Genomic DNA, 26369 nt, shown 5'->3' with positions numbered 1-26369 from the left:
AGCCGGCGTGCGGCGAGTGCCAAGTCAGGCTGTACCGCAGCCAAGCCCCTGCTTGTTTTCTCGTCTTGCTGGAGCCAGTAAGTGACCTTATTAGCTTAGGGGGCAGCTGCCTTATTAACACACATCTGGCGGCGAGGAGGCCGCATAGTCCCTATATTGTCTCCCTGCCGGCTCCTAACTCGACGGTACCTTGCTGGGGGGGCTCGCCCCACGGCTTCTTCCACCCCGCTAGAAGGATTGGCACCCCGGGCAGCCCCCCGCTCCCCCCATCCAGGGGGTTTATACTGGGGGGGGGGGAGGGCCAGGATTAGGCAGATGGGGCTTTGGGTCTGTTGAAGATTATAATTTAAGATTATAATCTGTGCAAGGTTATAATCTGGGGGGGGGGGGGGGCGTAGGGGCCCCACCTCCAGCGTGGGGGCTGTGCTGCTGGCATTCCCATGGGTGCCACCCCATCTCCCACAGCCCTTTTTTCTTTGCTATGGGGCAGGATCTGCTTTTTGGGGTGCAGCATTGCCCCTAGGGACAAGGGATTACTTCGAGGGGTGGACCACCCATGTAGCATCCTCGCATCCCTGCCAGCAGCCGGGGTGGGCACTGGGATTTCCCTCCGGTGTGGGGCAGGGATCAGCGTCGGAGCATCCCGCAGCAAGGAGAACCTCCAGTGCACTGGCTTCAGGGCTTTTCCAGTAGATTTGGCCCTTGAAGGAAGCAGGTTCCCGTGGGGGCGTGAGCCGTGAAGCTCCCACTCTGCCAGGATGGGGAACTGGGGGCTTTGCCATGCGCCGAATCACCCCGGGCTCTGCTCCGGGCTGTCCCGGTGGGTGCGCATCCCACCCATCGTCCCCATGTGGGACCCGCCTGAGGAGCCACCGCCAGCCCCACGCCTGGCACCCACCCTTGACCGGCACCACCACAATCTCTCTCCCCGGCTATAATTAGAGCCAAGCCGGAGAGGGGGGGGGGGGGCTCCACGCCGCATCGCCCCGGCGCTGAGCATCCCGGGGGAACCGAGGGCGAGCCGAAATAGGGGGGAGGGAACCGGGGTGCTGGGCGCCTGCCCGTGCCTCCGCCGTGCAGGGATGCCCTTTGTCCTTCTTGGCGTGTGGGGGAACTCGGCAGCTCTTGGCTTCTCCCTCCTGTTTTGGAAATTCAAAACATTTACAGGGCGGCCCACTCGCGCCCTGCCTGCCACGGAGCGAGGCACTTGGCTGACTCCTCTGCTTTCCTTGGCCACTTCTCCCTCGCGTTCGCGCTCGGGGGGGGGCCTTTTCTCCACCCCCTCCCCTTTTTTTTCAAATTTTTTTAAATTTTTTTCCTAGAGTATAAGCTTGGAAAAAAGTACCACCAGGCTGTAGGAAAGGCCAACGAGGGGGACGGGACGCAGAGCCCAGGGCAAGCGTGGTGGTGCCAGTGCCGGTGCCGAATGGCCCCGTGCGTTGACCTTGCTCTCCACCGGGAAGGGCGGCTGTGCCGGGCAACCGGAGCAGCTCTGCGCTGCACCAGTGCTAATGAGCTCTGCCTGAGCAGAAGGATTAATTAGCTGCTGGGAGGGGGAGGGCATCCTCCTGCAGTGACTCGGGTGCCGCCGGGTGTAGCGATGGAGCTTGGCACGGCACGGTGCCCGGTGCTGCGGCACCAGCGGTGTTTTTGCTTGGGGCTGGGGGCTGTTGGGAGGATGCTCCGAAAGGAGCCGTGGTTCTTCCCGGAGCAAACGCCGTGGGCCAGGTGGGGAGAGGAAATCCCCGAGCGAGCCAGCGCCGCCCTGGGAAGCTGTGAGAGCCGCCACTCACCGGAGCTCCTGCCATGTTTTTTCCAATTTTTTTCAAAAAAAAAACCCTTTGTGGGTTGGTTTAGTTGGGGTTTTTGGGGGTTTTTTTGCTGTGTGGTTCTTCCTGTGCTGTTGTCACCCTGGGCATGGGAGCTGAGGGTGGGACCTGGATGCGGTGGGAGCGCTTAAATAAGTCCTATGGTGTCTAAAATGACCGTAACGGGGATGAGGTGGCAGCTGGTCTGGTGCTGTGCATGGGCAGGGTCCGGCCACGTGCTGGGGCTGAGCCCCGGCCCCGATTCTTCAGCCAAAATCTGAAGGGCTCAAGGATGCTTGGGAGCACTGTGCCCAGGACTGTCACCCTCCCGTCCCTGGGGGGAGGGACCCCAGACCTGGCTTGGGGCTTTTGGCATCCCATTTAGCTGTGGGGTATTTTTTGGGGGGGAGCCATGGGGCTGCTCCATGCCCTGTTCTCCCACCGGTACCCCTCTGGCATGTGGGAGAGCCAGGCACGGGGAGGGGGGACATCGGGGGGGGGGGGGGGGGGACCCTGGAGAGACGAGCAGGGACATTGTGTCGAGGCCGGGAAGGTCGTGAGGACGTGGAGCTTGAACTTGAATTAGATGGTAATTGCGACGTGCCTAATTACAGGGAAAGAGCAAATCACTCTGGTGCTTCATAAAGTGTCTGACACGGAATAACGAGGATAATTAGCAATCAGATGGGAAGCTTCTACCTCCCCGCTCGCGTGCTGTCCCCCGAAAGCCCCGGGGAGCCCCGCTCCCCCTCCTGCCTCGCGGGTCCCACTTTGCCAAAGCATCTGCCCCTGCGTGGGGCAGTTGTGTGGCTTTTGCCCCCCCCCCCCAAGCATGGGACATCTCCCCCCACCACCACCACCCTGCTATGGGACATCAGCCCTGCAAAGGCACCCATACGGGGGTGAGGTGCACACACCGCCCCCCCCCCCCCCAGGGGGTCTGGTGGCCGTGCCAAGTGTCCCCCCCCCCCCAGCATGCGTACGCATCCAGCCGTGCTGCTGCACGGTGCTGGCAGTGCATTAATGCATTAATGCTGGCTGACGCTAGAGCGCACCAGAAGCATGCCGTGGCATCCTCCTGGGGACATGGCACCCACCAGGGCCACCACCTGCCCCTGGCCACCTGCCTATGGGCACCCTGGGGTGCCCCCAGAAGCATCCGCTGTCACCCCGCCGGGGACCCCGGCTGTCCTCGGTGGCTGCAGGGGATGTCGTTAGTGATTGATGCTGCCTAATTGCATCTGGGGCTTCGCCCCTTGGAGGGGCCGGGGAGGGGGGTATGGAGGGATGGTGGCACACCAGAAAAACACCCCTGCCCTCCTGGCCCTGGCCGGCATCACCCCCAGGGGACTGGGATGAGGGTGAGGACCGTCCAGCTCCCAGTTAGCCGCACCTTTTAATGATGCTATAGCTGGCTTAGGGAGTGATCCCAAACCTCATGTGTCCCCCCCCCCCCCCATCCCAGAGTAGGGGGGATGGAGGAGCATCTGCTGGATGGCACTGCCCCAGACAGGGCCTCATCCTGCAGCCTCCAGCCCCCTCCCCAGCGTCTCCTGCCTGCCCCCCCCCAAAATGAGACCTGTTCCCTCCTGCCACCCAGGGAGAACTTGCTGCCCTTGGGCTGGGGACAGGCACCCAAAGCCCGAGGAATAACCTCCCTCCCGGGCACAGAGGGACCTTCCAGCCCCAATATGCCCCCAGTTGGGGGGTGCCAGGTTGTTTGGTGCCTTTGCTCTGGCTCCTGCTCTCCCTGGAGGCCCTGCAGCCACCTCGCTGCTGTCCCCAGCCACTGCACGGTCTATCGTCCCCCCCTTCCCCAGGGACCATCCCTCTGCCACCTTCCCAGCACCTCCTGGGAAGCCCACAGCAGCTCCCAACACAGTTTTTGGACTGGTCCCATCTCTGGGGTTGCACAGAGGGCCGGGCACGCCGGCGGCACGGCAGGCATGGGTGCGGGTGTCCCTGGGTGCCAGGGCAGGGTGGAGGTCACGTTTCCCAGCCTGTCCTACATGCACATCTCCTTGCCGTCTCTTCTGGTGGTTCTTTTTTTTTTTTTTTTTCCCCCTCTTTGAGCAGCTGTTCTCTAATAAGCTGTTAATGATGATACAGTAAGTAGAAGCGGAGAGTCCTGCGGGAGCTGCCACGATTTGTGTAATTGGTCTCGGAGGAGACAAAAGTATCTAATATTTACATGCCGGTATTAGTCCCCTGGGAGTGCTGTCTGGGCTGGCACTGGGAAGGCAGCTCCCAGCCTCAACCTGTCTGCTCCCAGCTGATGGATCATCGCATTTCTTATGTATGGAAACTGCTGCGTGGCGAAAGGGAGGGTCCCTGTGCCACGCTGCCAGCCTGGCATGGGGGGGGGAATGGACCCACTGGCCCAAGAGTGTGGGGATGGCCGAGCATCGCCGTGGCTCGGCACCCAACCGCTTTGCGGGAGCGGTGGGGTTTGGCTGAACCGCTTCCAATGGGAGGATGCTCTGGCACGGGGAACCTTGTGCTGGTGCGGGATGGGGGCAGGAGCTGGGGTTGCCCTGGCCAGGGGTCCCCAGGGTGGGTTTACGAGGCCTTTGGCCGGGCTGGCAAGGCACAAACAGGCTCCTGAGTTGGCCAGCCGGCGCCTGGAGCGAGGAACGGGAGCTGGAGTGGGGTGCTTGCAGTCCGGCTGCCAAACACCCTCTCCCCTGTGCCAAAGGGTGGGGTGGGTTTGCCGGGAGCTGTGCCGGAGCTCCCGGATGGGCAGGTTTGAAAGCAGTGCTGGCGTCTTGCTCCCAGCCGGCCGGCCGGGTGAGCCGTGGGGCTGGGCGGCTGCCGGTAAAACTGCCTGTAGTGTTCCCGCTTGCAGCTGGTAAGACCTTAATGGCAGGGGAAACTGAGGCACAGCAGCACTGGGGAGCAGCCGGCCCTCCCTCCCGGCAGCCCTGACCCTGCTGGGGTCTTGCCCCGGGCCCCATCCTGCCCTATAGCATGGACAAGGGTGCCCACTGGGGCTTTCCCGCTTCCCCCAGTACCCCTAGCCCCTAAACGCAGTGTGTCCCCAAGGCTTTGGGGCTGTCCCCTCTTGCCGGGGGTCAGACGCTGGCCAGGTTTGCCGCTGCGTCGCTGCCACTGAGATGAGCCGTGTTGGGATGCCAGGGCCGCGTTCGCTCTGGTGCCTGCGTTCGAACACCCCCAAACTTGGCAGCGGCCCCTAACAGAGAGATGCCAGTGGGAGGGGGGGTGGCGTGGGGGCACCCAGCCACGAGAAGTGGGGCCAGGCTGGGCGTGGGGGTGGGTGCATCCTTATTCCCTGCCTGGGGTGGAAGATGGGGGGGTGCCATGGCACCCCGACCCATTTCCACTTGCACACTGGGGCTCTGGAAAGGGGGCCCCCAGCACCGTACTGTGCCCCCACAGCACTGCAGGATCGCATCCCCCCTCCCGCTTTTCCACCCAGATCCCTGCTTTTCCACCCAGATTCCCGCTTTCCCATTGCCGTGGCAACCTCCGGCATGGCAACTCGGCGCCTTCTGCAAGGGCATGTCTCACATGTGCCCTCCCCATTCCTGGTGCGTCCCCCCCAGAAGGCTGGGGGGGCTGGTGTGGGTGGCCAGGGGGGAGATTTAGGTTGCAGGGTGCCAGCCTGGGCATCGCTGTTTGCCCTGAGCCACCTCGCCGCCCGCAGAATCAAAGGCTCAGTGTTTTGCAGCAGCTTAAAAGGAGAGCGGGCAGGTTTGCTTTGGAGGCTGCTGGCTTCATCCTGCCCACTGGGGCTGGGCTGGGCACCGCCGGGACCTGGCAGCTGCTGCTGGGGTTATCTGGGGGCTCCAGGGGGGGCCGTGGTGGGAAACGGCTGGGAAGTGAATGTTGCTGAGCCCTGCCGAGCTCATGACAGGGATGGAGGTGCTCGGGCAGACTCTTGTGGGGACACGCCGGTGTCGCAGCGATGACGAGCTGTTGGCTCCTCTCCATCCTCTTCACCCACCCATCCTTCCATCCCTTTCTGGTTGTCCTCTCCCCTCCCGGTCGGGGATGCTGCAGCTTCTCCGTCCCTGGGCCTCCCGCCAGCCTTTTCCCACACTCCCTAATCCCGGGCTCCAGCCTTGGCTGCCGATGCCACCTCCCAAAGTGCTGGGAGCAGCTGCTTAAATATCCCCAAACCCTGGAAGCAGGGACCTGACCCCTGACCTCCCGGAGAAACCGGGGTGGCGGGTTGTCTGCAAGGGATGGTGGGTTTGGCATGGGGGGGGGGGGGTGTCAGCATGCAGTTTGGGTGTCCCCAAGTCCCCTGCTTTGCCTGCCACCCCTCGTCCAGGGTGGGATGGATGGACTTTGTATTTGCAAAGGGGTTCGGTGCGCTGTGGCCGCATCCTGTGCGCTCCGCACCCTCTGGCATTGCGGGCGTGCGGTGCCCGTGGCGAGCAGGGCAGCATCCCCAGGTGCTTGTAGGCTTGGGGGGGTGTGTGGGTTATTGCCCCCCCCCATGCCCCTGCTGTGTGTGTGTTTAGGGGGAAGAATCCCCCCCCTTGCCTCCTTCCCTCCCTCCTGCCTTATCTGTTAAATCTGCTAAGCAGGGGAATCGGTGCAGCCACCATCTGTGAGCCTGCCAGTAATGGGATTAACTCTTTCCCCTGGCCGGGGCCGAGTCTGATGGCGTTTCTGGCACCCCCTGCCCGGGGTACCCCCTCCTTCTGCCTGCCCGGGGTGGTTGGTGGTGGGGGGGAGCCAGCCTGCCAGGAGATGCCGGTGGTGATGTCCCAGGGGTAGCAGGACTCACTGGGGACAGCCCTAATTTGCCCCCATGCAGATCGGAGTCGCCGGCATGGACTCGCCACCCTTCCTGCCTCAGTTTCCCCCTTCCTGCCTCAGTTTCCCCCTTCCTGCCTCAGTTTCCCCCTCCTGCCATGCAGGGTGGGTTTTGGGCGTTGCAAAGCGGCTCTGCGCTCCTGCCAGCACAGGAGCCGCTTTGCTTGGGGGGGATGCGGGCGGGGGGGGGGGGGGCATGCTGAGCGCTGCCTCTGTGCACCCCCACTTCTTCAGGCGGTGGGAAGCGGTGGTGGGGGTGGATGCTGGATGCCCCTTACCCCGGACTGAGACAGATGTGGGACCCCACGGAGGGGGGACGACACGATGACAGGGGATCCCCACCCCCCCCAGCCCTGTAGCTACAGGCCTGTTTCCCGTGGTGGTGGTGGTGGTGTGTGTGGGGGGGGAAGGTCGCCCCCCTCTAATCCTCTTAGGCGCTGGCGCTCCGGCTGGGCTGCGCCCCGGAGCAGCTGGCGAGGCTGGATGCGGCCGCTGCCCATCCTCCCCTCCCAACAGGTGCCCCCCCCCCCCCCAGACCCCCCCTGCGCTGCCGGGGCCGTCGCCCACCCCCTCCCCTTAACCCCCCCACGCCCCCCCCCCCTCGTCGAGGCTGGGCGCTGGGGCGAAGGGCTCCCCGCAGCAGGCAGCCCCCCCCCCCCCCCCCCTCCCCGAGGCCGGCCCGGGAGCGCTCATTAATTATCTAATCTTCCCTTTATGTTTAATTTACAGCCCCGCGCGGCTCTGGCCATATGCTGCTTTTGTTGTGTCTGGCTCTTTGTTGTGGCAGGCAGCGGGGGTTGGCGAGACCCCCACCCCCCCCACCCCCTCCCCAACCTTCCCCCCCCCCCCCCCCGGCCTTTGATCCCCCCCCCCCCCCCATCCTCCCCAGCGCCACCCTCCAGCCACCCCCGCAGCACAGTGGCGAGCTCCGGGGGGGGGGGGGGGGGGGGCTGGTTTAAAGTGCCTTTTTCTCCCTTATTAATTTCCCTGACCCCCCCCCCCCCCCCATCACACCCCCACCCCCTCCTCCGCCTCTCGCCGGCGGCTCGGGATTTGATCGTGCGTGTGCGTGTGCGCGGCGCTGCCTCCTCCCGCTCCGCTGCCGCCGGCGGGGCTGCGCGGGGTCACCGCTCCTGCCGCTGCCGCACAGGTAGGTGCAAGGGCAGGCAGCTGCCTGCAACTCCTAAACACCCCCACCCCCCCCCCCCAGACCCCCTCCTTCTGCCCCAGCCCTGCCGGAGTATGTGTGTGTTGGGGGGGGGGGGCACCGCGCCAGCCCTTGGGGTGTGTGTGGGGGGGTTCCTTACTAAAGGGGGAGTGGGGTGGTGGAGATTGTAGCACCCCCCCCCACGCTCTTGGGACTTGTTGCGTGGGTGTTTTTTGTGTGTGTGTGTGTGTGTGTGTCCCCCGCCACCAGGTGCGAGGTGGGGTGGGGGGGGTTGTTGTCCCGAGGTGGGGGTGGGTGGGAGCACACCGAGTGGGACACACACACACACACGCAAGCGGCACCCCAACCTGCTGATGGTACCCAAAATGGGGGGGGGGGCTCTGCACAACTTGCTGCAAACTTTGCGGAGTGCTGCTGGGCTGGGGGAGCGGGCTCCCTCCGCTGATGGGAGTTTTTTTATTTTTTTTATTTTTTTAAAAAAGTAGTAAAATGGGCTTTCTGCACCCCCAGCAGGCCTGCACGGAGCTCTCTGGGGGTGCGCAGGGTGGGGGATCACAACTGAGGGGCTGCAGCACATGTATCATCCTTCGGGGGGGTTCGGGTCTGGCCTGCTGGGGTGGGGGGCTTGCAATGGGGGGCAAAGGGGTTTGGTCCCCGTGGCCGCTGCCTCTGCCTGGCAGTGTGAAGCTCTGTTTGTGGATGATGGGGGTCAAAGCTTGTCCCCCCCGCACCCCCCCAGGTGCTCAGCTGGGTGTGCAGAGGTTGGATTCGTGGGTCCCCGAGGGATGCTCGTGGCTGGGTGACCCTGGGAGCAGGCACTGCCCATCCTTCGCTGCCTCTGCCCTTGCCCCCCCCCCCCCCCCCCCCCCGCACCCCAGCGTGGGCAGATGCCCAAACCTTCACCCCAGGGCTTGGGGCAGGGCAAGTAGGAGTCTGTGCTCTTGCCGCCTGTCCGTCCATCTGTCCGTCCGCACCGCCAGCCCCGAGGAGAGGAGGGCGGGTGGGCGGTGGGAGCCGCAGGCTGGCGGTGGGCAGGATGGGTGCCAAGCCGCGGGGCATGCCTTGGCCGCAGGAGCCGTGTGCCTGGCCAAGCGCTGGGCTGGCGGCGGGGCACAGGCTCTCCCTGCAAGTGACACATAAGGTCAGCGTGACCGCCGGCAAGGTGGCCCTGCCGGGGTGTAGCTGGCCACCGGTGGTGGCTCCTGCGTGCCGGGAGCCACGAGGCCGTGGCGAGAGCCGAGCCCAGGGGGGCCACCGAATCGCTCGCCGGGTTGAACAAACCCCCCTTTCGGGCTCGCTGGAGGCAGCTGGCTCGGCACGCGTCTTGGCACCGGGCTTCCCGGGGGCGGACGAGGGACCCCTCGTTCCTGGGGGGGTGCCCCACGTGCTGGGGTGGGACGTGGCATTGGGGGACAGTGCCAGCTGCTGGCGCGGCCTCGGCAGGGGCGATGGCATGGGGGGCAACGCTGGCTGACCCACGCACGTGTCCTGGCAGCGAGGTGATGGCTTTGCTGCGGAGGGGGACGACGACACAGGGTGGACGCCATTCCAGCAGCACCCCACGTGTGGGGCTGGCTGTCCCCATGCAGCCCCCTGTGCTGCCGGGGTGGCCGGGCTGTCCCTTTTTGGGTTTTTTTGGTTTTTTTTTCTACCCGCCGGGTGTGGGGGGCAGAGGAGGGGCCGTGCTGTCGCGGCAGGTGGCCGCTGCCGCTGTCTCGCCGGGGCTTGTCCCCATACAAAGCCCAGCTCCCTCCCTCCCTCCCGGCCCCACGCCGCGGGGCCGCTTGCCAAGCGAGACGCCGAGGCTCCGCGCCGCGGCGGGTTTGCGCCGCGTGTCGCAAGAAGCAGCCGAAAACACCGGGCTGGGCTCCCCCACCCCCCTTGCCCGTACCCCCGGCATCCCTGCCAGCTCCTTGGGTGCTGGGATGGGGGGGAAACTGAGGCAGGAGGCGGCTTGCCCTCGGGAGCCAGGGCTGGGGGAGAGAAAACAGGATTCTTGGCACGGGCTGGCGTTGCCGCGCTCTCTGCCCGTGGGCGAGGGTTGCTCTTTGCCGGGTGTTGCAGGCTGGCTCTCCCTGCCGGCGCCGCGGCGGGGCTCGCTTGCTGTACTTCACCCCTGCTTTTGCAGGGCTGCTCTGCACTGGGGTGGGGTGGGGGGGGGGGCACCTTGGGGACCCTGGCTCTGTCCCCGCAGGTGACACCCCCCCCCGCATCCACTCCCGCCTCGGCACTGGTGAAAGGGGCGATTGTTCCCCCGTGGGGGTGGCCGGCGCCCGGCGCTGTGTGTGGTGGGGCTGGCGCGGGCAGCGGGTTGGCCTTGGCCCCCTGCCCGCCGCCGTGCCCTTTTCCAGAGGCAGCTGCCTGTGGGCACGGCTTGGCAGCTGTCCTGCCTTGCAGGCTCGGCCGGGGCAGGACCCGTGCTCCCCTGGGCCGCCGGATCGCCTCTGCGCAGGGTTGCAACACCCGGTGCCGGGGCTGTCATGAGTTTGCAGTTCTCAGCCCGGCGGTGGGTTTTTTTTCTCCTGGGTGTCCGCACCGGCTCTGTCCGTAAAGAAAAGCCTGGCCGGGGCGGGCTTGAGGGGGGATGACGACGAGCGGGGAGCCGGTTCTCCCTGCCCTGCCAAAAAGTCCCTCTGGAGAGGTGCCCAGCGGCTTCACCCCTGCAGAAGTGATGTGTCAGCTCTGAAAGCCCCTGGTTTTCCACCCTGGAGCTGTGTGCAGGAGGGGGCTGTTCTACCTGCCCTCCCCGGGCACACTGGAGCATCTCTCCCCGGGGGGTTTGCGGGCACCCCGCGGCACGTGGGGCGGTGAGATCCCCCGGTCCACGCTCCGTTCCCCCCACCGCTACCGTGCATCCCTCCCCTCCCAGCTCGCTTGTCAGCTAATGGCGCGGCTTATTCCTATGGCTTTTTAAGTGCTTAATGGCACACGGGGCTAATGATGCGGCTCCCTCTGTTCGTGCCGCCTGGATAGATGGATGGTGTCGAGGCTTGGCGCTGCCCGAACCTGCGGGGATGGGGATGGGGATGAGCAAGGGCCCGGCCGGTGCCCCGCGGAGCTGGGGGCTACGAGTGGGCGTCCGCCTGCCCGCCTCTCCTCCCTCCTCTGCAATGGCTGCTCGGAGCAGTAATGTCACCGTAAACGATATTTATCATGAGGTGATAAAAATCTATTTCCAGCGACCTCTTGGAAATGGCCCTCGTAAAACCAGGCAGCAGACGGAGGCAGGAGGGAGACAGCGGGGAGGGGGAACGGGCAGGGAAATGGCTGTAATCAACTGCGGAGCAGGGGTTGGCTTTGCCGGGGAGCCAGCCCTGCCGTTCCCAACCCCGGTAAATCGATGCCCAGGCACGGTTGGGCGGATGCTGGGGCATCCCGGGGCTCCGGCATCCTGGGATGCAGCATCCAGGCCGCGAAGGGAGGACCAGAGCGATGCTCGTGTTGAAGCAAACGGGATGGGGGGGGCTTTCGCGTGCCGTAGCTGCGTCCCAGGGTGTTCCCGAAGTGACACCTCGAGGGACCGACTCAAGAGATGCTGGGCCAGAGCAGGTTGGGGATGGGATGCTGAGCTAGTCGGCTTTCCCTCAATGCTCGCAGCCGTAGGGATGACCCCCCCAGCTGGCAGGCTCTGCTGGGTCACCCATTGCCCCTGTATCCCAGGGGGAGGCCACTGTCGGTCCTGCAGCCCCCCCCAGCTCGGGGCTGCATGATCCCCCCGCCTCCAGCTCCATCCCTTCGGTGCCGATTGCTGGGTGCTGATTCAGCCATCTCCCGCCCGGTACTAATTACTCAGCCTGTCGCGGAGTCCTGGCCGTAAATTCTCCGGCAGGAGCGGGTCGGGAGGCGGAGAGCCTCTTTGGCTCCTTTCCCCGCTGACCTGACCAGGGACCTGTAATCCGGTATAATTCATCAGGGTGCTGAGTCGGCAAGCGGGTGCCTCATCCTCCCCCACCCACTTTTGGGGTGCGCTGTCCCCCACCGGCACCCCTCCTCGCTGCTGAGCGGAACCCAGCATCCCTTCTGCCTCTGTGTGTCCCCCCCCCCGCCATCACTGGGGACAGCCTGGGTGACCCCGTGTCCCCGCTGCACCCCGGGTGATGCTGCTGGCCTGGGTGTCCCTGGGGGCTTCGTTGAGCTGGGGGGGGGGACACAGAGGGCACCTGGGCCACCTTTGTGGGGTTGGAGATGGTGGGATTTGCTCCTAAAAATGGGGGACAGAGCAGGCCCCCCCCCCGCCATGTTGTCCCCTGGGGGAGGAGGGATGTGGGGGAAGATGGCTCCCAGCTGCAGGATCTAATCTCCTGTCCTGACGAAGAAACTCGTAATCGCTTAAAGTAATTAATAAGGTGGGGTGGTGGCTGGACCGCCCCGAGCGCCTGGGTGTCCCCTGCCTGGGGGTGGCTGCCCCTGGGGGGACACAGGGGCTGGCTGGGGGTGCAGCCCCTCCACCCCAGCCAGACGTGGGTCCTTGGGGGGCTGTGCCGGGGGGGATGACAGCAGGGACGATGGGGACATCCAGCTTGGGTACCGCTCGAACGTGCAAAGCCCTCAAAATCCCCGCTGAGGGGCATGGTGCCTCTAAGGGACATTGTGCCACCGAAGGGCTTCGTGCCCACCCACCTTGGCGTGGCCCGGGGTGTGCGGTGACACGGCAGAGTGTGCGCTCCAGGTATTATCCTGCATTAAAGTTTCCCCTTGCAGATGGTGCGCGTTTAATCTGCGGCTTAACGAAGCGCCGGACCTGGCGGTAAGTCCGTCTTTAGATGGCAGGCGGGAGCTGAGAACCGGCGCGCTAAGCTGCCTGGCTGGATGAAGAAGGGGGACACGGGGGGGTGGGGGGGGTGGGGGCACAGATTGAGGCTTTAATGCCACTGCGTCCCAAGCTGATTGCCCGGCCAGCGTGTGGCCCTCGCCAGGACCCGTGCCGAGGAAGGCGAGGGCTTTTGCCCCACAGGTGATTGCCGTGACCTCCCCCCCCCCCCCCCCCCGCCCCAGATGGATGGGGTCCCCCATTCAGGTCCCCTCGCCCCCAGCATGGTGAGCCTGGCAGAGCCTTGCACCGACGCGACTGGTCCTCCTTGCCTCAGTTTACCACTGTGGGGCTTTGTACGTGTGGGAATGCCCCGAAAACATGAGCCGCCGTGGGGCGGGTGGGATTTTCCAGAATGAAAAGCCCCTTGGGGTAGCCGCCTCTCCCCGCAGCAGGTATTTAGGGTGGCAGGGAGGGGACGGCGGCCGCAGACTGCCCGGCGGCTCCGGAGCTGGAGGTGGGTGAGCTGGGCACCGCGCTGGCTTGCAGGGTTGTGGTGTCCCCGAGATGGGGATGGGGAACGTGGTAGGATGGAGCAGGGCCCCGCGGCTGGGCAGCAGCACGTTCCCACAGGGTCTGTGCAGGATTTGGGTGGCAGGCCCTGCTCCGCAGCGAGCTGCATCCCTCCCCTCCCAGCCTGGGGCCCTGTGGTCCCAGGGGGACAGAGGCAGCGCTGGCCTGGAGCCAGGGCTGTGGTGTGGTGGCAGAGGGAGGTGGGAGATGCTGGGACAACCGAGGCCGGGGGGGGTCACTGGTCTGGCCAGAGTAGTTTGTTTCAGTGTGGAAAGGCACTATTATTTCAGCTGTTTACTCTGGAGTCTAATGACGACGGCAAAGGGTCTGTGCCCCACAGCCTTGGGGAAATCCTTGCAGATTTGGGGAGGGCTGGTTGTTCCATGCAGGGCCAGCTCCCCTTTCAGCGCCAGGAGCGGAGGTGCTGCTGCCAGCCCTGCTGTCTGTGCATGGATGGGATGCTTACATTGTCCCCTGCCTCAGTTTCCCTGCCTTGAAAGCAGCGTGGAGGGAACATTTCCCAGCCTGGCAGGGGCCGGCAGACATAAGCAAGAACTTTGTGTCCCCACAGTGGGACGGGGACTGCTCTGGCACCGAGCAGGGTGCGGGTCCCATCCTGCCCAGGCTCTCTGTCCCTGGGGTGATGGGGTGGCGACCATGGGGGCCTGTCGGTGTGGAAGTGGGCTGACACGGGACCCAGCACTGCCCAGGCAGCGGGGTGGAGGTGCTGGCATCCCGCGGGGGCCTCGCACATCGCCACCAGCCGCGGCTCATCCCACAACCTGGGGAAACTGAGGCACAGGAGAGGACGCGGTGCGGCCAGAGCCGCTGAAGCAGCGAGCGGCCGCCGGTCCCAACACCCAGAGCCCCAGAGGAGCTCGGGGAAAGCCGGGAGCGAGCGGCTGTGTGCCCCCCCGCCGCCCTCCCCTGCCTCCCCCTCCATCACCTCCCCGTTCGCTGGCGAACAAATGTCTGTTCTTGCAAAAAAAAGAAGTGACAGGGGTCGGCGCAGCGCTTTCCACATGACCTGCCCGGGAACAGAGGACGTCTTTGTTAATCCAGCGAGCTGTCAGTTCAGCCTCTTCACAAAAGGCATAAACCACTTATTGCTGCTCTCACCCCTGACCCCGGATCCGCCTGCGCGCCCTCCATTGTGCCGTCTCGAGGAAGCTGGCAAACAATTTCGGCTCTGGCTCCCCTCCCCGCCGACGGCTGAGGCGAGAGGGGGGCCGCCTCTCACCCCGCCGGCATGGGGAGCCGCTGCGGGGGACCCCCACCATCACCACCATTGCCACCACCACCACCACCAGCCCCCCCGCCTTCACCGCCCGGCCGCATCTGCGCGCCCGCCGCCTCGCTTGGCAGCTGCTGCGAGGGGATGGGGGCTGCTGCCACAAAGGGCCGAAAAGGGGGGGGGGGGACACATCGGCGGCAGGACCACCGCCCTCCCTCCGTTCCTCCCTCCCGGGGCTGCCGGAGCAGCTGGTTGGAAGCCGGGGGTGAGGGGGGTGTCGGGTGCTGCACCCCACGGCCCCCCGGCCAAAACCCCTTAATGAGAGGGGACAAAAGCTCCTTAGGGCCTCTCTGGCTGAGACGGGCTGGGACGGCGGCTTTAGCCAAAGCCGCTTACGGCCCCGGCACAAAGCCGGCGAGAACAGCCCCGCTTCCCGGGGCCGGCGTGGGATGGGGCGATGCTCACGCCCCGTCAGCCTGGGGGGGGGGGGGGGGCAGGGGAGGTTTGGGGGGGTCACACGGGGTGAGGGCAGGGGAGGGGGGGGGACACCTAACACGTGCCACCCACCCCGTTCCTCTGTGCCCAGCACCCGGACCCCGCGGCGAGGCCGGTACGTGCTGGAGCAATTAGATGCAGTCACTTTGGGGCTATATATAACCCAAATTGCTGCCTGCAGCTCGTTAGCTGGCTGTCAGAGCCGCTGCGGCCGTGGCGGGTGAGATGGTGTCGCCAAGGGCGGGGGGGGGGGGGAATGGCGGCAGTGGGAGGGTGACGCGGGGACCCGCCGCTCCCCAGGGATGGGGACGCGAGGCGGGGGACGCGACCGTGCTGGGGTGGGTGCCAGGATCAGACCCTCACCAGGAACGGGCTCCTGGCCCCCCCTCCCCCCCCCCCATCCTCCACCCCAAAAAACGACAGCAAGTGGGGTGGCGCTGCACCCCGCTTCCGCCGGGCACTTCCTCCGCCATGCCGGCGGGTGGGTGGTTGCAAACCTGCCTCACTGGCACGGTGGTGGGGTGGAAGGGGGGCTTGCGGTGACATGGGGATCAGGGTCAGGCCTTTCCCCTCGCCCGGCGTTTCCCAGGCTCGTGGCACAGCCTGGCCCTTGGGACCTTTTTTCGGTGCCGGCGGCTTTTCCAGCATCGTCTTCCCGTGTGGCGTCCGGACCGACCGTGGTCTCTGGCGTTGCCCGTTCTAGCCCCCTCTCCATCCCCGCTCGCCCCCCGTTGCCGGTTCCCTCCGTGGGCTCGCCGGCGCGCCGCGGCTCTGCCGGCACACACCGGCCCCCGCGCCGGGGAGGAGCGCGGCACCTCGGGCTGTCTGGGGGCAGCTGCGAGATGAGTGCGAACATATTGTGTGGGCTCCTGCAGCAGGCGTCACGGTGTCGCTGCTGGAGAGCGAGCGGGAACCGCAGCCCCGCCGTGACAAACGGCTCCGGCACAGCCGCAGCCGTGCCCACGCGGGTGCCGCTGGCAGGCTGGGCCACGCCATGGCACAGATGGCTTCGCTGGGACATGGAGCTGGGGTGGGTGGAGGGGATTCGAGTGGGGAGCGATGCACCGCCAGCACGCGGTGTCACCAGTGCATCCCTGCAGCCGTATTAATATTTTTTTTTTTGGGGGGGGGGGGGGGGCCCTGGGTTGGGCACATCCCCAGCTTGGGAAGGGTTAACGGCACCGTGTCTGTCTCTGGAGCCTTTTGTTTCTTTCCCTTTTTTTTTTTTTTTTCTCTCCCCCTTCCCATTTTTAATGAGGGGTTAGCACAGCTGTAATTGCAGGTTCCAACTTTCCGCCAGCAAACATGGCTGAGAAACTTGAAACACGGCGACGGCGGGGATGCGCCCATCTGGCCACCGCCCCTCCTACGGGCACCCACCGGGGTGGCAGAGACCCATGGGGTGCCGAGCTGTGCCACCGGCAGGGACGCCCGCTGCACCAGCTCTCCGGGTGCAAGCCTCCTTTTGGGGGAAAACCCTCTGGTTTCAGGCTGCTAGGAGGAGGAGGAGGAGGGCGAAGGCTTCCTGAAGGGAAGAGCAGCTGAAACCGCCTGGGCGAACACGCGGCTGGGGCTGTGCCCGCGGTGGCAGTGATAAAGCCCCAGCGTGAGCCGAGGGCTCGGCGGCCTCACCGACAAAGGGAACCGGGGGGAGCCCGCTTGCCGCAGCCCCAAACACTCCAAAACCACCTTTTATTCTGAGCACCGCCTCGCAGGCCTAGAGGGGAGCAGGGGGACGGGGGGTGGCAGGGGTTCACCCCCCCCCCCCAGCCTTGCAACCGGGTGCTGGGGTGTGCTGCTCCCCCCGTGCTGAGGCTTCTCCTTCTGCAGCCGGCTTTCTGCATCCCCCAGGAGGTGCAGGATGCGGCCCCTCCGGGCCGAGCATCCTCCTCACCTCGGCCCTTGCTCTCTCGTGGGAGCTCGCCCGCAGGCCGTGCCAAAAACCGTCGCCGGCGCAGCTGTACCGGTGCTCGCCGGGCTCCGTGCCCGCCGCCCCGCCGGGGTGATGCCAGCCAAGAGGCGAAGTGCCATGACCGCATCCACCCCCGGTGCCCTGCCTGCCGGGAGCACAGGGGGTTTCCAGGGTGCTACCACCTGGGAAAGCGGAGGTTGGGGCTGCGATGCTGCCGGGGCGCAGGGGGAAAGCGGGGTTTGCCGTGCCCGCGGTGCCCCGTGGGCGGCATCCCCACGGGCGGCATCGCTGCTACCGGTGCCACCGCCCGCCCCGGCGGCAAGCGAGGCGTTAGGGGAGGTGGAATGGGGAAGCTGCGTTTTCTGGTGTCCCGGAGGCAGAGGAAACGCGCCGGCGCGGCCGCCTGCGTGCTGGATCTCTCGCCGGAGAGCCGCCGCGGCCGTTTGCTTTCCCGCTCTGTCACCGCCATCCCGAAGCCGGGGCCGGTGGGGGAGAGCCGGGTGGCGCAGCAGGTATTTATCCCGGTGACGGGAGCAGAAGGAATGTGCCCTTGGCAGGGAGGGACGGACGTGGGGACACCGCTCCCTGCCCTTGCCGCCGTCGTGTTCGGGCACCGAGCCGAGGGCAGGTGGGGCATCGCGGTGCTGCTGTGCCGATGGTGGGGGGCACGGGTGACACGGGGTCTGGCAGTGCCTCTCCCTGCCTGCCCATCAAGGCCGGTGGCTGTGTTTCGAGCCGGCTCGAGCTTTCCGTGTCCTTTGTACCAAGGACCTGCCAGGGGAGACAGAGGCAGATGCCATACAGGGGGGTTTGAGGGAGTGCCGTGCTGTGGGGCCATCCGTTTCTCCCCCGTTTCATCCTTTTCTCCCCCATTTTTGCCACCTGCGGAGCTGCCCTGCCATCCCTGCCTGTCTCCCCTGGCTTGCAGCCCTCGCCTGCCAGCTCAATTTTTCCCATGGTAGTAACGTCACATAGCGATGTCTCATTGATGTCACCTCGCCGCACACCTAACGCTGGACCTCGACCCTGCCCGGGGGCCGTGCCCCGTGGCCCTGGTCCCCGCCGGGGCTGTGCGTGGCTGGTGCGTGCTGTGAGCTGTTGCAGGCTCATCCTCGAGTCCGTCTGTCCGTGTGCAGGCTCCCTCGGTGCGTTTCTGCGGACAGCCACCCGTGCAATGAGCAGGCCGGCCTCAGCTCAGCACCGTTTGGCCGGCTGGGCCCCTCTTTCCACCCGTGGGGACGTGCATCTCCCCGAACCCCGGGCGGGGATGGGCAGAGCATCGCCACGGTGGGACGTGGGGGAGTTGCCAGCCCCCACCTCGAATTTCAGTGCTTGGTGGCAGAGCACCCTTCCCTCTCAGCCTCTGCCCAAGCACCTCAGGGTGCTGCTTAGCAAATTAGCACCCAAATCAACCCGCTCGCCTCTAATTGAGGGTGAGTCTTTGAGGACGTGGTTGGGGAGGGAGGCCCCCCCTACTCTGAGGGGCTGCTGCGATGCTTTATCTGGGTGGACAGATCCCTCCTAATTGAGCAGATATTCCGTGTTCGCAAACAGATGGCTCCTTTGCATCAATTATTCCTTATCTGTGTAACCGGGGATGATTTGCTGACAGATAGTGGGGGGTGAAGTTAAAGCAAGGAGGCGGCCGGTGCTCCGGCTCCGGCTGCTGCCTGGGGGGTCCCAGGGGGCACAGACGGTGAGTGGGGGGACGGATCCTGACTGCCCCTTGGGCCGGTAGGACCCATCTCGGGTGCTTTTGCATCTCGGCATCCCCTGGCAGGAAAATAGAAAGGGTGGGGGGCTGCCACCGCCGTGGGGTCGACGGGTGGGTTGGGGTCTGGGGGGGGCTGCTGGGGCTCCCCGGAGAGCAGAAGGGTGCCAGCCTTGGCCCAGTAACCCGCTGCCGAAATCCGCCTTCCCGCTGCGACCCCGGCACGGCACGGCCCTCCCTGACCACATCTTGCCCAATGCTGCTGTGATGCATGATGGGGGATGATTAATGCTAATTAATGATTAGTTGCTCCCGGTATCAAAGTGCGCCCCAGCCCTTTCCCGTGCCCACAGGTAGGGGATTGCTGCCTGCAGCTGCCGGTGGCATCGCCCCGGGAGGAGGAATGGTGGCACAGCATCCCCCCTGGGACCCCGGGGATGTGCCCCTGCCATCTCCAGGGATCCCGTGCCAAGCTTTTGGGGATGGGGACCTGTCTCCGGGATTGTCCCCTGCCCGCTGTGACAGTCGCCTTCTGTTTATCGTTGGGGAAGAGAAGAGCATCCCGCCATCGCCGGGGCAGCTGGTGGCACCCCGCCAGTTGGAGCCGGTACGTGGTGGCACTCGAGGACTTGCGGGATGTGCCGAGCGCTCGCGGTTGTGTGGCGCTGCCATATGGATTCCATAAATTAAACCTTTCCAGGAAGCAAACGGTAAATTTATACGTCCGCTCGCGTGCGTGGCTCATTGAGTCTAAGGGCTTCCCAGCAAAAAATTCACCTACCATCTACTGTGCTTAGGCAATCCTTGTTCATAGGACTAATCCCAAGAAAAATGGGATCAACTTAAAATCCTTGGCTGTGCTGCAACCCTGATCCTAAAGTCCTCAAATCAAGAGCGAGGTGTCCCCTATGGGTGTCCCCTATGGCAGGAGGGGAGGTTGCCCGCATCCTGCCGTGCCTGGGGTGGGTGCAGCATCCCGGGGACCCCCTCGGACCTGATGCTGGGTTGTCCGTGCGTCTGTCCCGGAGTGGTGTGGCGGTGCCGGGATGCGTGCGGTGTCGCTGGCTGTCGCTTTATTAAAGATAAACAGAAGTGGCGACAGCCCAAGCTGTGCGCGTTGGGCGCGCCTGACGCGGGAGGATGACAGCTACGACAAACATGGGACGCCGGGGGTCGGGGAGGGGGACCGTCCCCAAACCCAGAGAGGAGCAGCGGCAACACCGTCCCCATCCCCGCGGCACGTTCGCCTCGCCGACCCGGCGGAGACGGCGATGGGGGAGTTGTTGATCTCGAGTAAACACTGCCTGGTTGAGTAATCGGGAGCTGCCTAACCGGCCAGCTGCCGCCGGCGAGCAAGGGGACGCCGCTTTGATTCATGTCCTCTCCCCCCCCTCCAGCCTTTCTTGTCTGGCTGCGCTGGGAGCCATCGGCCGGATCCAGCTGTAGCCCCGCGGTGCAGGCTGGCGTGCGGCTCCCCGCGCCGGCCACGTGCACCGGCTGGCAGGAAAACAAAAGCATCCTGTGTCTGTGTGCCCCCGTCGTCGTCCCCCCACCCACCCCGTGCCCCCCACCCGTGCCGGCGGTTCTCCGGTCCTGCCGCGCTCAAGCCAGGGAAGGGAAAAGGGCTGAGTCTCTATCCCGCTTCTTTTCCAGGCGTCCTCTTCGTCCCTCGAGACAGCCGCCGCCAAACCTGTGGCCGGCGAACCCCGGCACCGGGTGGCCAGCACCGGGGAGAGCCCGGGGACGGGCGGCAGCGTCGTCCCAGACATCGGCCAGCGGACGGCTTTGGATGCGGAGGGCGCGGACGCTGGAGCCACAAGTAGGTGATGGATGCTGGGGGGGGTGGTTGCGGGAACGCCGTCCCCGAGGACCGTCCCCTGCCCCACCGTGGGGTGCACTGCCAGCCCGCCGCGGCTTGGGTCTCCCGGCAAAGGCTTGCACCCAACGGTTTGGGGTTGGGGCTCCGAAACCCGCAGCCCTGCCGGGGAGGTGACCCCGACGGCACCTCGGTCCCTGCCCGTCGTCCCCGGGGCCGTGAGTCAGGCCGTGGGCGCCGGGGAGAGCCGCGGCGTTGGGCCGGCCGCGCCGGGGAGCTTGGGGGGGCCCCCGGGGCTGGGCCGGGCCGCAGCTCCCAGGACTCGGCTGCCCCGTCCGTCAGGAGCGGCAGCATTTTTGGGAGAGGTATCACGCGTGCTTCCCGCCTGCCACCTCCCTGGACCGGCTTGTTTGCCAGCCCTTCCCGGCGGGCGCGCCGTGCCGTGCTGTGCCGCGCCGTGCCACGCCGGGCTGCTTTGATCTGGCAGCAACTGCCGATGCCGGTTCCTAGCGTTGGGTTGGGAAGAGCCGGGAACCGCAAGGTGCAGCGGGCAGGGAACCGGAGCGCTGCCTCCGTGGGGCAAGGGAGCTTCTTGGCAGGGGGGTGAGATTTGTGCCCCCCCCCCGTGTCCCCGAGGAAGGGCACTTGCCGGGGACGCGGTGGCCCATGTCAGCCATCCATCAGCCCCCGCGGGGATTTGGCCCCGGTTTGGGACCCCGCAAAGCACTGTTGTCCCCCCGGGATGGGGGGGGACCGGGATGCATTTGCAAGCTGCTCACAGCCCAGCCGGCAGCGACGCGGAGGCAAGCTGGGAGCCGTGGCCTGGAACGGGCCTGCCGGAGTCAGCTCTTGGATTTATTACCCTGCCAGTGGCTGCCGGGCAAAGGTGACAGTGACTAATGGCTTGTTACACGCCTGCCACATCTCATCTGCGCACCGCGGCCGGCTGCCGGCGCTCCCAGCCCCGGTGTGCGGGCAGCCTGCTCCCGCCCTCCCTTCCCCGGGAGGGATGGGGGTGAACCCCCCCGGTGCCTCCGCGGGGACCTTGGCTGGAGCGGGTGACGGTGACGGCTGGCCGGCTCAGCGCAGGAATCCATCCCCGTGCCGAGTATGGAGACCCGCTCCGGCAGCGTCCCCCGTGGTGCTTGCTGCCTGTGCCATGGCCAGGCAGAGCTGGGTTGGCATCCCCAGGGTTACCGCCATATGTTGGGGCTTCCCAGCCGGTGGCACATCCCAGGGCGTCCCGGTGAGCCTCGCGTGACACGCAGGACTTCCCGGCGCGCGAAACTCCTTCGTGGTTGCAAAACCGTGAGCCGTGCTTGCCACCGCTCTGCCGGCACGGCGGCAATCCCATGCCGGGGTCGCCAGGCTGGGGTGCGGAGGATAGTGCGTGTGCGGATGGATGCTGACAAAGCCACAAATGCATTCACTAGGAAAATTAAAAAATTAACAGGCATTGGCTCACTCTAGATTAGTAAAGGCAGGGAGATAAAAGCGGCTCTTTATACCTTGTGAGAATTGCTGATAAGGGCATTTGTTCCTCTGTATTCTTTAAAAAGAATGCAATAAAAATTTAAAATAGAACGGGAAAAGGGGGGCGGGGGGGGAAGCAGTGGTGCCGCTGGCGAGGAGGACTGGGGGAGGCAGCGGGCAGCACCGGCGCCATGGGCAGCACCGGCACCACGGGCAGTGGGGCCTGTTGGAGGAAGAGGAGGAGGATGGAGGGGAAACGGAGGCGAGGGTGAGCCGGGAAGGGGCTCAGGTGGATGGGTGGGTGGGTGTGCGTGGCGGTGTGGCAGCTTGCTTGGGGTCAGCTGGGTGCCCCTGTCGTGGCCTGCATCTCCTCCCACAGAGATGCACGTTCGTGGCCGGCAGCTCCGGGACCGGATTCCTTGCGGAAGCCTCCCTTCTGCCCAGGGAAGGTCAGGGTCCTGCCTTGTCCAAGCCTGCCGAGCCTGTCCGGCACGCATAGCCGACTGGCACGGCTCATCATGATCCGCAACTTCCTCTGCTCCCCAGTGGGCTGAGCCCCACCCCGCTCGTTTCACTGGTGTCTCCGAACTCCCAAAACCCGCAGGGTGATGGTGGGAGGGCACAGGGGGTGACCACCGCCTTCCCCACCCGCAGGGGACAGTTCTGTCCCCTGTAACTGCGCCCAGTGCAGGGGTGGGGGGGGCACGGGGCATTGGAGAGGGTCCGTCCTGGGAACCCCCCTTATCTCCGCCGGGTCCGCGCTCGGGACCACCGGCGGGATGGATCGGGCTCTGAGCTCTGGGGTTATCCCAGAGCCTGTTTGGCGGTTTTGGGGGTGGGGGTCAAAGGGCCTGATGCCACCCCAACCTTTTTTTTCCTCCACCGGTGCCTGACACAGGCATCCATCAGGGCCATCACCCTAATTCTTGGGCGGGGGGAGGGGGGCACCCCGATGCTGCCCTGCGACCCCCATAGGGTGGCGGGAGGCTGTCCCCCTCCCTCAGCATCCCTTTTAGGGGACACCCCCTACCTCCCTTCCTCAGAGAGGGGTGGGGGGGAAGGTGCCAACCTCCCGTTCCCCCCCCCCCTCCGTCGTCCTCCGCCCCCGTCGGGGCCCTGCCCTGCCCGGCCCGGCCCCCGGTGAGTCACGCTCCAGCCGTGCGGCTCCCGGGGCGGCGGGCGGGCGCCGAGGGAAGCAGGAAGCGGCGTGGGGGGGGGGGGGGGGAAGAAAAAAAAATCGGCTCGGCTCGGCTCGGCTCGGCTCCCTCCACCGCTCTGCCCATGGAGGAGCGCAGCCCCCGCTGGACGGCGCGGCCCACGGGTGAGTGAGCGCTGCGCCCCCCCACGCGTCGCCTCCAGTGGGGGGGTGGGGGTGTGTGTGTGTCACTGTGGTGTGGTGGGGAGGGGGACACGCACACACACACAGAGGTCGCGCTGGGGTTGAGAGATCACCCCCATCGGGGTGTGGAGGATGGAGGTCGCGCCGGAGTTTGGGGGGATCCGGTGGTGTAGGGGAAGGAAGCAGGTTGCCCGGGGTTTGGGGGGACACTGTCGTGGGGGGGTTGGAGGTCGCCCTGGAGTTGGGGGACCCCTGGTGTGGGGGTTGGAGGTCACCCTGGAGTTGGGGGACCCCTGGTGTGGGGGTTGGAGGTCGCCCTGGAGTTGGGGGACCCCTGGTGTGGGGGTTGGAGGTCACCCTGGAGTTGGGGGACCCCTTCGTGTGGGGGTTGGAGGTCACCCTGGAGTTGGGGGACCCCATTGTGTGGGGGATAGAGGTCACACAGGGCCTGGGTGGGGAGCCCACGGTGTTGGGGGCCGAAGGTCACCCTGGGCTTGAGAGACCCCCGTGGTGTGGAGGACAGAGGTCACCCTGAGGTTGGGGGTCGTTGCAATGTGAGGGATGGAGGTCGCCCTTGGGTTGGGGGACTCTGTCGTGTGGGGGACTGAGGTCACCCCGGAGTGGGGGGAACCCCACGGCTTAGGGGAAGGAGGTCGCCCTGGGTTTGGGGGACCCCATTGTGTGGGGCTTGAAGGACCCCACGGCGTGAGGGATGGGGATTGCCATGGATTTGGGGGTCCAGCTGGGGGATGTTGGGGGGAGACAAGACCTGCTGGGTGCTGCGGCCTCAAGAGTCCGGTGTCGGCCGAGGTGCTCGGTCCCCGTGTCCCGCATTGCCACAGAAATCTTTGGGGTCATTTCCCTGTGGGGGGAGCCCGGCCCGTGGGCTGGCAGGGCACAGGGCTGTGCTGGGGGCTCGGGCTGGCGGCACCGACCTTGGCACGTCTCCTTGCCTCGCTGCCTGTATATTTCCTGAGCCGAGCGCGCCGGGTGCTGCCGCGGGGCTGTGCCTCAGTTTACCCACGCACCCCGCTCTGCCTGAGCGGGTTGCTCTTGTATTATCCTTGTTTCTGGACACGCGGGACCAGGGAGGGACCGTGTTGCTAACCGAGCCCCGCAACCGGAGCCCCGGCACCGCACGCCGCATCGGGACGATGCCACGGCCCCGGCGTCTTGTCCGGCTCATCGTCTGCCGCCGTGTTTATTGCTTTGCTCCATCCTCACTTTTCCACCCCTGCCTGCGCCGTCTGCCTTGCCCTTCGCCCTGGGGCCCGGCGGTTCGCCGTGCCGCGCTTGCTCGCGGCCGCGCCGCTGCGTTCGCACCCTATGTCGCGCCGAGTCCGTGCGACTGCTTTGCACGGTGGAGCCGGTGCAGCGCCCGGCTGCTGTCCCCAAACTTTGGGCAAGCGCCCGCTGCCAGCCCTTGGAGCAGCAGGGCAAGTGGCTGACTCTTCGTCCTCCTCCTCCTCCTCCTTCTCCTCCTCCTCCTCCTCTGGCACCGAACCCCTTGGACCAGGGCATCCTGACTCAGGCGAGGGGGGCACGGATCTGGGGGGGGGGGTGTGGGTGCCGGGCTTGCCGTGTGGGTGGCCACATCGGGCCACGAGCTGGGAGCCACGGGAGGGAGTTAATGGAGGGAAAAAGGCAGCGGGAAGGCAGTCGCCTCTTCCTGCAAGCTCGCGCGTGCGCGCCGGCCCCGTGCGAGCATCGGGGTGAGCCGGTGTGGTTTGTGGGTGTGCCGCCGCGGGGCCGGTGAGCGTGCGCCAGGCTGCGTGTGCACTTGGCAGCCTGTTTGTGTAACCTGGTGGGGAGGCGTCGGGTGTGACGACGGCCAGCGGCACTGCACGGCAGGGTTGGCCGGACAAGGCCAGCGGCTATTTGTGGGGCTGGGGGTTTGGGGGGACAACGTGGGGTGGGTGTGTTGGGGGGGCTGCCTGTGCACATGCGTGTGCGAGCGTTGCGTGAGCCGAGCGGGCTGGCCCCCTCCCTCGTTGGGTGCGCACCGGGGTGCGCGGGAGTGCGTGCACACCAGCGTGCACGGGAGTGCGTGCACACCAGCGTGTGCGTGCTCGCCCCTGTGTGCCTGCGCTCCTGTGCATGCATGCACGAGTGTGCGCGCCTGGGGCCTTTTTTTTTTTTTTTTTTGGGGTGGGGTGGGGGGGTGGTTGGGTGCAAGTGCCTCTGTGTGTGTTGGCTGCAGGGCAGGGAGCATTACAGCGGAGACAGTGGCTTTGGCGGGGGGCCAGCCTGCCGGGGGGTGCAGGGGGGGTTGCCGCAGGACAGTTTATCGCTTCCTGATGTGCCAGTGGCCGGGACGGGGCTGCAGGTTGGGGGACAGCTCGAGTGTGGGGGGGGTATTTTTAATCTTCACTCTCCTGTTCCTTCCTCCGGCCCCCCCCCAGCCCTCTGCCCCTCACCGTGGCGTCTGGCAGCAGTACGTGGAGGTCAGGGTTTGGGGGGGGGGGGTTTGGGTGGGCTGTGCCTGGGGGGTTTCTGCCTGTACCAGCTGTGCTTCAGCTGTATGCAAGGCAGCGGTGCTCCCACCCCACTTTGGGGGGGGCATGGTGCCGTGGGTCGTCCCTCTGCCCCCGAGCCCCGGGTAGAAGGTTTGGCGTCACGGCCCGCGGCGTGGGCAGGGGGAAATGGCCTTTGCCAGCCTCTGCCTTGGCATCCCAGCGGGAACACCCAACCTAGACCCCCCCCCACCGTGTGCCGGCATTTCTCGGGTTCACCAAACGCCCCTGCAGGGTGGTGGGCGTCCCCGGGCAGGGGTGGTGGTGGTGGGGGTCATCTGGGTGCCTGGGGGGGCCACAAGGCAGCACCACTGAGCCCCAGCACCCATCCGGAAAGGGGCAGCCGGGACAGAGCTTGGCACGCCACGGCCGCCCGGGCAGGCTGCCAGCGGGATTGCCCTTGAAATAGCCCTTGCTGTGCCTCCTGCCTCAGCTGCCCTGGCTGCTCGGCCGCAGGGCCACCCCAATGTGTGTGTCGTCGTCCCCCCCCAAACCACCTCCTTCCCAGCACCCCACTGCCTGCCGGCGGTTACAACGAGGCGCGGGAGGAAGCGCGCCCCGGCACTCCCGCGCCGATAACGGCGGCCGCCTTATCGCAGGGCCTTCTGCAAAAGCGGGTGGCATGGCCCCCACCTCCCCCCAGCCCTTATCTGCCTCAGCCGTTGGCCCTGGCTCAGCTTGCAACCCTCTTCTTGACCCCCCCAGCACCCGTCGTAGCACCCGCGGGGTCGGCCCTTCGGGGGCGGCTGCTTGGCAGCTTGCCCCCTCTATCCTTTTTGAAGTTTAAAATCC

The 26369-nt window shown here is 66.1% G+C and overlaps 1 protein-coding gene across 2 annotated transcripts in view; it reads left to right on the top strand.

The window, feature by feature from the left end:
* GSE1 (Gse1 coiled-coil protein) overlaps positions 1 to 26369 on the top strand; it is a 100863-nt gene that overhangs the window by 16353 nt on the left and 58141 nt on the right. The window contains exon 2 of one of the 2 annotated variants that reach the window (XM_049804326.1): positions 20090 to 20255. In XM_049804326.1, the coding sequence (XP_049660283.1) occupies positions 20090 to 20255 (166 nt within the window). Of the gene's footprint in view, positions 1 to 20089; positions 20256 to 22927; positions 23047 to 26369 lie in introns of those variants that run through there. The other variant, XM_049804327.1, reaches the window with a different exon arrangement.

This window comes from Accipiter gentilis, chromosome 7 (genome assembly GCF_929443795.1).
Source record: "Accipiter gentilis chromosome 7, bAccGen1.1, whole genome shotgun sequence".
NCBI lineage: Eukaryota > Metazoa > Chordata > Aves > Accipitriformes > Accipitridae > Astur > Astur gentilis.
Note: the sequence above shows the minus strand (reverse complement) of the source record. Positions and strands in the feature narration are given on the sequence as shown.